This window comes from Poecilia reticulata, chromosome 4 (genome assembly GCF_904066995.2).
Source record: "Poecilia reticulata chromosome 4, P_reticulata-male-v2, whole genome shotgun sequence".
Lineage (NCBI taxonomy): Eukaryota > Metazoa > Chordata > Actinopteri > Cyprinodontiformes > Poeciliidae > Poecilia > Poecilia reticulata.
The window spans coordinates 32,279,713-32,292,629 of NC_088833.1; the positions used below are offsets into that span (position 1 = coordinate 32,279,713).

Here is a 12,917-nt window from a genome sequence, read left to right on the forward strand (position 1 = left end):
TTAACTTCATATATTCATCACTGTCATTGGTCGTGGAACATTCCTAAATATCGAACAGTTTTCAAATTACAGAATGATGTTTTATGAGGATAAAAAAGCGGAATAAATCTTTCTTAAATGATAAACACAAATGTGTGAGATATCTCACACAGATATTTTGAAAAAGCTACATTAGGAGTGCTACAAAAATCAGTTTTAGGACCACTTATTTAGAATTAATATTTAATAAGATCTGTACTGAAAAAAATGCATGATAATATCAACACTGACTATCATATTAGAAAATTGCTTTAGAGTTAACCATAAAATCAACATTAAGCATTCCGCAGTTCCTAAACACAGGGAATTGCTATGTTTGTGTTAAAAACATAGTTGAAACAAATGTGCTACATTTGTACATTCTTAAGAATGTAAAACACTTAAAAATTATTGGGTGAATTTTAAACAAATGCTACAAAATGCAAAGAAATAAATTGGATATTGGTCAAACTATACTTCGGAAATTAGCTTACTACTGAATTATAAACCAAACTACACGGTTCTGATTTCTGTGACTTCACTGTTGCTTCATCAAAGAAAAAATATATATCGGTGAGGGCTTACTCTGGCGTCTGTGACTTTAAACTCTCTCAGTATGTACTGAGGCATGTTGTACTCAGCCACTGGATCAACAACCAAGTACTGGTATCGAGTAGAACGCACCACTGGCCAGTACTGATAGCACTTTTCCTACACAATCAAAAGGAAGAATACAGAAATTAGTAATAATGAGAGGAGTAAGAAACCCTTGCATTACAGAAGTTAATGTGGCCATTTTGTTTTCACAAGATACTACTGATGATTTTACCCTGAATTAGCACCTTGAAAGTGTTGTATTTGTAGATCTAGACCTTTTGTCACTTTTTAATCATGCAAGTGTACAATGTTTCTCCCTTCTACCTTATGGACATGATTGTTGTGATTTACCTGTCCCATCTCGCGCAGTTTGGTTAACATGATTACAATTGTGGAGTTGTGTTCCCACAACATTCTCCAAAAGTTTTCAGTTGTTTGTGCCAGTGGTCCCTGAGCAGCAATGTATGCTCTTTGGTGCCTGCACAGATTTAAAAAACAGAGAGATTTTATTTTTCTTTGGTTGGTTCTAACTGGGATCAGCTGCACCACCAATGTGATCTATACAGCAAACAAACCAGTTTAAATTGTATTTTTACATTTGCTTTATTCTGGATGTACCTTTATGCAGTTCGTTTGTTACTGTTCCCGTCAGTTCAACCTGTAGGTGACTGAATGACTGAAAGGACTAAGTCTGTTTTATTAATATTATAGTAATATTATTTGGTCACAGACTTCAGACCAGATCTGATTCTTGGTTCTTTAGCTCGGTTTTGTCAGACCTCTGCTGTTAATCTTGGTTTTACTTTTGATAGCTCTTTAAAGCTAGATAAAGAAATTAGCTCTGTCGTTAATGTTTTTATCACCTGCAGATTTTAGCAAAAGTTACATCTTATTTTTGTTTTAAGGACTTTGAAGGACTCATCCATGCCTTCATTACAACTTGTTTGGACTATTGCAATTCATTATGTAGAGGCAGATGCAGCGACTTCAAATGATCCAGAATGCAGCAGAACAGCTTCTTACAGGAACCAGGAAGTGTGACCATATAAGTCTACACTGGCCTCTTTACACTGGCTGTCTGTCTTTTATCGAATAGATTTTAAGATTCTGTTATTAACTTATAAAGTTTTAAATGGGTTAGCCTCCCTTTATCTTCGGGACTTTTTAAAATTTCAGTCTGTGTCCAGAACCCTATAATCAAACAATCAGCTGATAGTTCCTCGGACTCGACCTAAGAGGTAAGGAGATCAGGCTTTTTCTCTGTTGTTGCTCCTATTTTATGGAACAATTTACCTTTCCAGATTAGATCTGCCAACAGCCTGGATCACTTTAAAGTGCTTCTGAAAACTCATTTTTGTTTGTATACTCTGCTTTTATCAATTTGTGTTATTGTTGTTCCTGTACAGCACTTTGGTGCAGTTTTACACCTGTTTTTAAAGTGCTATATAAATAAATTTGACATTGACATTGTTTTCAGTCTGTGCCCCACCCATTTATTCACAATTTCGAGTTGTGGTGAACTGAAGAAAAACAGGAAAAATGGAGAAGAAACATTTCCAGTGATCAAACAATGACTCTTCATTGTAGAGAGTAGGGTGTTAAAATACACCAAGGCATATCTGCACATTGGAACATAAAAAAAGGCATCCCACAAGGCTCTATACTATGCACTTTGCTTTTTAATCAACGACCCTTGGACACACTCAGCTTGTCTGAGTGACATGATGTTAAGATAGGAAAATTCAACTGCCTAGTAGTTCCTTCGTATGAACGGTGTGTTTGACCTATGGAGGCCAACACTGAAACTGTTTTATGTAAAATATTGCATAAATTTTTTTGTATAAACATTTATACAAAAATATCTACATTCAGACATAGACATAAAGATAGAACCCTAAATATTCTATATAGACAGTCTCAGTAAAAATGAAAATTTATTCAAATGGAAGGTTGAAAGGTCTGGAAGGTCCGTTTTTGGCCTAAATATGTTGAAAACTTGCTGCTGGGCTGAGGATGATTTGGAAGATTCAGTAAATGCGCCATGTAATGGATGCCTACAGGAATGGCATGTGAGCAATGCTGAAGCTCCCACCGTCGCCTCACGACTAGCGAGGTGCTAAGTTGTGAGGGCCCCCTAATGCTGCTTGAGGTTTTACATTTTTTTGTATTTACTATTAATCTTCACTTTTCATTTAAATCAACTCTTAAAGGTAAGCACCTTTAGGACAGGTGTTGCAAATGAGCATTAGCTATAAACATTGTGATAATGGAATAAAATTGTTTTGGTTAATTTTTCTTGTATGTGTCCCTGGCAAATAAACAATGAAAAAAATCTTAATTGATTAATCTTAAGAAAAATGTGTCATGAGAGGAATAAATAATATAATGCTAATAGTCATTTCCATAAAATCTTATGAAAGTTTCATTAAAGAATTTCTGGATAACATTTTTAACATTGTGTATATGTAGTCCAAGTGACTCATTTACATACTGCATATTTATATCCACCCTTATTTTAATAGATTACATTATTAAAATTTTTTATGGACCCATTCAATACTGAACTGCACAGTGGCACTGTTGGAGGCACTGTGACTTTACAGCAAGAATGTCCTGGGTTTGTATCTGGGCCGAGAAGAAACAAACTTCTGCATGGAGTTTGCGTCTTCTCCCTGTGCATGCATGGGTTCTCTGTGGGTACTCTGGCTTCTTCCCAAGGTCCAACAACATGACTGCTAGGTTAATTGGTCTTTCTAAATTCTCCCTAGTTGTGTGTGTGCATGCATTGTTGTTTGTCCTGTCTGTCTCTGTGTGTGTTGCCTTGCGATGCACTGGTGACCTGTCCAGGGTGAACCCTGCCCATTGACTGCTAGAGATAGGCACCAGTACCGGTCACGATCCCAATAGGGATAAATGTATATGATAATGGATAGATGGACAGCAGATGACTTGGGTAGTATCAGTGGGCCTGTTGTTGGCTCTGTAACAATTACAAGTGATTTATAATTTTGTTACGTCCACCCTACACAACATACTTGAGGACACGAGACAAGAATGAGGGTTCAACAAAATATTTTATTCTTAAACTCTCTTGAACTTTGTTTTTTTTTTTTGGTTCAGTGGCTTCTGATTTTCTGAGAAGAAAAAGAGTTAAATGCCCTCAGTATCCCATGTCCCCCCCCCCAAAAAAGAAAAAACAAAACCCCAAAAGTATCAACAGAAAGTTGGATCTGGTGAGCCGATCAAACAGAACAAAACGGTACAGCAGGGGGCCAACCCTATAGAGGGCTGTCGAAGCCCCTACTAGTACCGGACTAAAGCAAAAAAGAACCTAATTCAAGAGAAAGATCAAAACCAGGCCAAAATCACAACAAAAAAGCAAACAAACACAAGAGCTAGCAGAAATACCGCATGGAAGGCTGGAGACATCAGCTGGACGTGCACCGCATCAAGATACATCCCCGGTGGTGGTGGTGTGAGTGGAAGGGCGGATCTCCCTAACATGTCGAAACCCAGTCTATTTATAGGCGGACCAACAGTGCCACAAATTAACGTAAACGAATTAATTACCAAAAATAAGAAATTATCCAAACTCCAAAATATATCAACAAAAGGTAATTCAACTCAAGTCTATAAAAAAAAAAATAAAAAAACAAAGACAAAAATTATCATAATGTGCCTGAAGCACACAACACATTTTTCATGTGCAAACAAGTTTTGGCCACTTGTTGTCTTTTGCTATTTTAATAAGTGCTCAGAATTTATGCTGAAATTCTTCCCTTTCTGTATTTCATTCTTCTGACTTCGTGTGAACCTTCTGGAATGACAGCATTCCAGTGAAATGCTGTCATTCCACTGAAATTTAAACAATGCGGGACAATAAATTTATTGTGTTTCTTTTAAAGCAGTTAGCGAGAAACGTTAATTGAATGTTGAATTATGGTCAAAAAGGTTGATGTTTGGCTAAAGCAGTGGTTCTTAACCTTTTTTGAAGTACCGAACCCACCAGTTTCATATGCGCGTTCACTGAACCCTTCTGCAGTGATAAATAAAATATGATTTTTTTCCCCCAAAATTCAAGATATAGGGGTGACCCAACTAGAGTCAGTCTAGTTGGGTCACCCCAAGATCACTAAGTCTTCTTAAAAGGTAGAGTCTCTGAGAACAGTTCTTCAAAATACAGTCAGTGTTTTCAGCAAAGTTGAGCTGACTGTCCAGGAACAACCAGAGGTATTTAAAATCTGCCAGTTTCAACAGGTTGGCCATCGAGAGAAACCTGAACCACTTTAAGGTCTTTAGATCATTTAATTAGCTCTACATTCTTAAGAGAACTAAAAATTAATAATAAATAAGAAAGACTTTGCGGTATTCTGATTTAGTAATGTAATTATATTAGTTGTGTTACCACCCTCACACCACTAGAGGCAGTAGCAACCCCGAAAAGATGCGACTAAAGAGCAGATTTAGAAATACACCGAAACTACAGAATTTGGTAAAAACTGTGAGCTTTGCTGAAGTAATTAAAGCCAAGTTCAAATTTATGCTGAGAGTGAAACTCCTTCAATCAGTGCTCCTCCGCAGTTCTGATTGGCTAAGCAATGTAACGTGATCCTCTGATTGGCTAAGCAATGTAACGTGAACCTCTGATTGGCTAAGCAATGTAACGTGATCCTCTGCAGCTAGTGATGGCAAAGCAGGGTGCGTCATCACGACTTTACACAAGTGTGTCTTTACCTCCACAGAAGAGGCTCCGCCGAACCCCTGAGACATACTCATCGAACCCCTGGGGTTCGATCGAACCCAGGTTAAGAACCAGTGGGCTAAAGTCAATAAGTAATGGTGGATCAACCATCAAACAATCATCCCATTCTAGCCAATTAACCAAAGTTTAAAAAATGTCATTGAATCCATGTTGGGTAGCACTTTATTTGAAGGGATGTGCATAAGACTGACATGACACTGTCATAAACATGACATAACACCTGTCATGAACATAAAGAAGTCTTTATGAATGTCTGACTGTTGTCATGAAGTATCATTTGGTTAATAATGACACTTTTAATGCAACGTTGCTCTAAAAGTTGCATTGAAAGTCCATTGAAAGTGCCAACTTTGCATGATTTTGTAAATAATGACAATTTAATGCAAAGTTGGCATTTTAATGGACTTTCAATGCAACTGCAAGTTTTAGGCATTCCTCTGCTTCAGCACACAAGATTTCAATTGGTGGCTGATTAACAGGGTTTTGCTGAATTGCAATCTTCTGAATGATGTGTGTTGAAGTAGGGGAACATTAAAAACATTCAGGTCAGTGTGCCTTAAGGACCAGGTTTGGGAAACACTGGTAATCAAGATCAATCAAGAAGGGAGCGGGAGATCGCCAGATGGATTGGAGCAGCATCTGTAGTGAAGTGGGTGCTGTACCAGTCCGTTGTGATGAAGAGAGAGCTGAGTCTAGAAGTGAAGCTCTCGATTCAGGAATGTAGGAATGTAGATTCCTACCCTCAGAGAGGAGCCAGTTGAGGCTCGGGCATCTGGTCAGGATGCCTCCTGGACGTCTCCCTGGTGAGGAGTTCCGGACACGTCCCACCGGGAGGAGGCCTCGGGGAAGACCCAGGACACGCTGGAGGGACTATGTTTCTCGGCTGGCCTTGGAACGCCTTGGGATTCCCCCGGGGAAGCTCGAACAAGTGGCTGGGGAGAGGGAAGTTTGGGCCTCCCTTCTGAAGCTGCTGCCCACACGACCCGACCCCGGATAAGCTTCTGTTTGGATTGTAATCAATGTTGAAATAATATATGCAATTTGTTGCATCCATTCCACCTCTCATTCTCCTCTTTGAGCTCTGGCTGAGATAATTTTATTATTGAGTAGGTGTTTATCATGTTTTACATTAAGCACCATATGTTGTGGACAATGGGTTGTCATTCCTTTGTGTACATTTTCTTATTCATCTGTAAATATTATTACTGACTGTGTATAATGTGTTGACACAAAAACATCTACAAGTCACAAGCAGTGGAGTGGTCCACCTCACCCTTTTTGAATGAGTGGTATATTCCAACTACACAGCCCCTTTGCGACTGTCCACAGGAATTTCATTCTACTCTGAGCACTTTTTCAGTTACTTTGGCAATATTACTTTTATCTTAACTGTTTATTGAAAAATAGCTACATTGTTTTGCGCCTATACTTGATAGGTAAATGTGTGATTATACTGTATATGTCAACTAACATTAATATTCATGAACGGTAGCACCTGCAGATGTACAGCTGTACGCACTGTGTGTACGCTGTACGCTCAGAACTGAGGACCCGAAATTTCAGTCAAGTAAAAAAAACAATAGGATCTTTGAGGATCAGGGTATGGGACAGGCAACCACCGGCAATGGGACAGGAACCTCTGAGGACGGAGAAGCAGGTTAGTGGGTTGTAGTCTTGAGGGTCAAGGCTGAATAAGAAAAACCATTAACCTTCTGAAAGTGTTGTGGAGGATGAGGAGTCCAGGTAGCACAGTGGTTAGTAACAGGTGACACATCCAGGAAGAGACCGAACTTGGAGGTCAAGGGGTTGAGGCAGGATCAAGATAGCAGGACAAGGCAAAAATATCAGGCGAAGAACAGTGGTCAGGGCACAGAAAAGGGTCCAACACATGCAGGCAATATCAGACAGGCAAATCCAGGGACAAGGCAGGAAGTAGAGGTCGAAAGGCAGAAGCAGGGTCGAGTCCAGAAAACAGAGGCCAGTGAAGAATCCGACGTGGGCTAGACAGGGCAGGAAAATCCAAGGGACAAAGGACATGTTCGAGATCGTGGTCAGGTCAGGAGGAAATGCTGGATATCTACTCACACCAAGGCTTTCAAAAATCTGGCACCGTCTCCCTGCCTGAGAACTGACTATAACTGCTGGTGAACAGGTGGAAGACATGAACCTGATTGTGCTCCAGCGCAGCAGCATGCAGGTGAACCAGATGAGCTTGATGGGAGAGGTGAGTGCTGAGGAGAAAAACAAGGCAGGCAGACGGGCCAGAAACATGACACTGTGCGTACATTGAGATTTTTCTTTGAGTAAGAAAAATAAATACTAGATTTTTTTTATTATCTAATCCTGTTTACTGTTAACAAAATTGTGGAGACAAAAATGGTATTTTGTGTCAAAACATCCTGTTGGTAGCCCACATATGTCTGTGGGGGTGCCACATGTATGTCCTAAATGTTAATGTTATTGGCCAGCTCACTTTTGCTTATTGGTGGTTTGGCGCTCTTTCTGTACTCTAAATGTGACAACTGAAGTTCACTAAAAATTAATTAGTGGGAGTTTTAATCCTCCCGTAGTTCCAAGAGGAGTCAAATGAACGCCACTTGAGCTTTTTGCCGTGTGTGCGGTTCTGAGTCACCAGTCTAACAGTTATTTTTTTGGATGGCCGACCATGACATCTTCCGTGCTCTTCCTGAGTGTTGCAAGACTTCAGAAGGGTTAAACAGTTAAATCTAGTGGAAATTTTGCCAAAAACGGTAGAAATTAAGCAAATATTGTTTTTCCCCTCCTTCTCCTCTGGAAGTCTGACACACCACCTGAACCTGAGAATCTCCATCCTCCACCTGTGGATCACAGATAGGCTTTGCTTTCCTGTCTTTATTAGTTAGTATAATTTGTAAGAAAAAACACGGATTAGATCTACTGGTTTTTGTCAAGTATGTCTGAGTATTTGTGTGGTGTATATGTGCGCTGTTTTGTTGCGACATGCACACAATGCGCATATGGTGTTGGGAATGTGGTTGTGCAGGGTATTGTGCGTACCCTCTGATAATATTCTACAGGTGCCTCTGTTCATGAATATTCATTAGTGTCTCCTTATTAATATAACTGCAAGTATACAAGTGGTACTATATGGTTTCGGTGTCTGATTTCAGACCTACAACTAGGTCTGAGAGCTAAATTACATGATTTCATTTTTCAATGTGTTTCAAAACTTTTCAAATGTTTCTTATTGTCTTCGTCTAGGGCCATGCGGAGACAACTAAAGGGGCAGATGCTAAAAAAAAAGGGCATATCTAACCGCCTTCTTGGACAGAATATAACAAAGCCACTCAGCTTTCAGAGTTTAATAAACAATGATAAATTACAAAATTGTGACATGTACAATCAAAGCTAAGAAAAATCTCTTTATAGAGCATACAACTACACATATGTATTAGTAATTTCTTCCTGCAGGTCTATTTTGTTATAGGAAAGTATTGCAATATTCAAACCAGCAATTTAGCAAGATATGTAAATCAGAGCTGGACCAGACATATTTTGTCTTTACAGAATTACACTATTAAATACACAATACACAAAGCAACCTTTTAGTGACTGTAATCTATAAACAGAGCTGCCTGTTTGCTGCAGTGGAGATGAAGACGATCCATTCAGGAAAGCAGAGCTGCGTCAAACTTTAACGTGGAACTGCAGAAAAAAAAAGAAGCAAATATTGAATTGTTAATGCATGTCACCATGAGAAAAGCCTACTGAGTTTTGCTTTAAAAAACAAAATCACAGTTTTGTCTCATGAAGTGATTTTTTTTTTTTGCAAAACAAACTTATTTGTGCATGTCAGAAATCTTTTCTTGATATTCTAAGTTTTTGTTTGTGACTCAAAGTTTTGCTTGTGATTCTCACATGATGTCGTGGGCAGGGCCTAAAATCACAACAAAAGATTTCTGATGGGTGTAAATAAAAGTTTGTTTGGCAAATAACTTTTTAAGTTCACGAGACAAAAATGAGTTATTTAATTTAAAAAAAAGTTTTTTAAACAAAACTTTTTGATTTAAGAAAATAAATAATTACAATTCCAAAAGATTTTGATTAAAATTTTATTTTACTTAACTGAAGTCAGTTTTTTTTTTCATTGAATAATTAGGTGGAAAAAATTAACTGCATACTTTCCGAACCAGACCATAAACTTAAAGTCTGAGTTGAGTTTTTTACCCTTCATTAATGACACTTTTGTTACATACTGTTGTTGCGCAACACCTCCTTCCCCTTCTCTCTCACTCTACTTCCCCTTTTCAGAGGAGGGAGATGTGCAGCCAGCTCTCCATCTAACGGGTAATTTGAGTTTTCTAAATCTGATGGGATTTTACCCTGTTCAGAACTGAGTAAACTCTGTTTAAGCTGGCATCGAGAAAGACTAGCCTGGTTTCTAACGACCTCCCCCTCCAGATGTTCCACCTTCTTCACCCTGTGAATTAGCCAGATTGAGCAGCCTGCAACCAGCTAGCTTCACAGAGGTCACCTGTTAACGGTCGCTCTTTCTCTTTATTACAACATGCACTTGTTACTGAACCAGGTTGGTTTTAGTGACTCGTGCGAGTCCCAAGGGTGTTTTAGTTTTGGCTAAAAGCAACCTATAAAACATTTCTACTTTTTCCTCCCAGAATCAAACCTCATAGCTATTTTACAACCATCAAAGAACTTTAAGGTGACTCATTAATTGAATGTCCACAACATCTTTTAGATTTTCTTAATGCTAATTATTTTATTAGTAAGGCAATTTTGCAAGGGTCAGTACAGCTTAATTCAGTAGCAGAAATAATCAAATAAGTAAAATCAATAATCTAGCCTATCTTTCCCTAATGCTGACACTGAGAACTAAAAAAGGGAAACTTTGAGAGAGACGGACAGAGTTTGGCATTTTGAACCCCAGAACTGGCCTGATGATGAAGAAGGTGTTGCAGCAGCAGGAGGTTCCCAGTACAGGAAGAGTACTGACTTAGAGCAGCAGGTCTCGGGCCTCAGGGTGACTTCCTCATGCGTGTAGAGGTCCTCAGCTTCTTGTCATGCAGCTCTGTAGCTCCCTTCTCCTCGTCTCATGATCTTCCTGGTCCCACGGAAGGAACACACCAGTTCTTCCTCTTTGCCTTTGTCTTTATCTTCATCTTTGCCTTGGTCTTTGTCTTTGGGGGTCTAAACCCAGCTGTTGAGAGAAGTGCGATTTGAAGCCACATGTTGCGGGGCTAACGGGTTGGTCCCCATGTGCAGAACAGTCTTCGGCTCTGTGGCCCCGGCTCTTCTTCAGCTGCAGAGTTCTTTGTCCATCTCCATCTTGGCTCCAAGCTGCCTGAAGGATCCAACCAAAGGTTCCTCTTTTGCACCCACCTTATAAAGGGTTTATCCACCTTTTGGTGCGTTTGCATTGGCTAGCTTTGTTGCTGTGCCTCTCATTGGCTGACTGCTTGGACAGATGATCTCATATCCATCACCCTGGAGACCTTATGACCGGATCTCTGTTCTAATGTCCCCAAGTTGCTCAACAGTTCCTCCTACCTCTGTTTCCTGCCCAACCTTTTCTTAGGCAAGTTGAAGTTTAGCAATAAGGCCTTGGTCACCTCCGCTCTCCTATCAGTTCCTCTTTCCCCCTGACCTTTCACCTCCCATCTACCTCCAACACAACATCAGTGACCTTTAATTACAGTTACAACATTTTACACCTTTTCAAGTTCAATGTCAAAATCACATTTATAACCTTTTTGATTTAACATTCATTTATAATGTTATAATAACCATAACTTATTAGTTACTCTTATTACAATCATAATGTGAGTTATTACAGATACTTCTGAAAAGAAACCAAGAATAATCCATTATTCTAATTATCTGATACCATGTTACAGTTACTTGTTTTACCTTTAAGTACTTCCACAAGTGTAAGAGTAAGTGTAAATATTCTTATAATCAAACCAACATCAACCACTGGTTAAACCAATATTAATTATTGGCATAATTATAAGTCATTATTTTAAGTATTTTACTCTGGGTTTTATCCAATCTCTCAAAATGTTTAGATTTTATTCTTTAAAAACCTTTAATGCTTTAAAATAAGGAATGGTCTGAACTATTTTTATACTGATGCAAGATAGAAACTTCCCCTTTTCTTCAGAAAACCAGCTCTTCCTGTTTCATGACTCTCTTTCTGCCTGACTTTGATTTTTTATGATTAAATAGAAAAAAGTAGAATTAAAGCAAAGTTTGCAGGACACAATAACAACACACACAACCAGATTCATTTTATTACCGTCTGACTCTACTGTTGGGTCTTGATGTCACTGTGTAATTAATTTTAAGGTAATTTTATTTATTATTACTATTAAACTAAAATCTCCAGCATGGGGAAGTGGGATGAGCTCGACTTTTCTCGACAATACATTATATCTATCATGGTAATTCAGGGTGAGTTATTTTTAATTCTAAATGAATATCCTTGTTGGACTTTTATTTAAGCGTTATTCTCCTTCAAGATACATTTACCTAACGCTAGAATAAATGCCATGTGCATTATGCAGCAAAGGAAATTAGAAGATCGGACATGTATCCATTATGGCGATGATCGGATTTGGAGGGGCGATGTGCCCCTATTGCATGAGCAATATTGAAGAATGCTATCATTAACAATACAGGGAAGAAGCTTTTTAGTTATCTTGCTTTGCTAGCAAAGTCGTTAGCTAGCAGCTAGTTAATAGCACAACAACAACAGCCTAATGTCTGTATGATAGAAATACTGAATCGATAGATAAGAACAGTTTTTCCTCACCTGGTTGTCTCCTCCCGCTCAGTAGTTCTTCAGAGAAAGACGCAGAGGCCTGTCAGTGTCTGTTGTATTTCATTACCTCTCTGCTTAAACCACGACTCCGAGCTGAAGCAGAGATGATACTTCAACGTTTTCTGTCATCTGACAAGTAGCAAGTCTACTCCACTTTATTCACCAAAAACTGTTCTGTAATCTGGAACGTTCGCTACATTGAGCTCCGCAGTTAGCCGCCTTATCTCACTGCGCAAGAGGCAACTGCTTCATGCGTCACGGGCAAAAGGTCAATGTGACCGGCTTATTATGTTGTACGAAAAAACCCCAACAAAAAACAAATAATTTTAGTACATGTTATTACGTGTCAGAAGAGAGCTTAGAAAATAATGCCAAAAAAAAAATTGACCAAAAGGGCACTTGGGAGCATGGTGCAAAAGGGGCAGATGCTCAAGCACCCCTAGCCCCCCCTCTGCACGTGCCTGCTCGTCACTCTTATTTTTATGTTTTTCAGCTACTGCTCAGCAGTTTGACCCAAAGCTGACTGACGAGGACTGCAGTGAAACTGTCGAGAAGTGACTCCTGCACCAGAGCAGGTGGGAGGCATCCCAAATAACCAAAGTGATGCCAACCAAAGTCAAACTTGGCTTACTGTAACACATACTATTTCCCTGGTTCCTACAGTACAAGGTTAAACCTCATGGAACTTCATTGTTTTTCCATGAAGAATAGACTGTTGTTCTG

The 12,917-nt window shown here is 39.1% G+C and overlaps 1 protein-coding gene across 1 annotated transcript in view; it reads right to left on the reverse strand.

The window, feature by feature from the left end:
* Nucleotides 1-12,917, reverse strand: part of ptprfa (protein tyrosine phosphatase receptor type Fa) — a 163,656-nt gene that overhangs the window by 11,417 nt on the left and 139,322 nt on the right. The window contains exons 30-31 of the mRNA XM_081606667.1: nt 967-1,093; nt 604-729 (exon numbers count right to left, since the gene is read on the reverse strand). Coding sequence (XP_081462793.1) covers nt 604-729; nt 967-1,093 — 253 coding nt within the window. The remainder of the gene's footprint in view (nt 1-603; nt 730-966; nt 1,094-12,917) is intronic.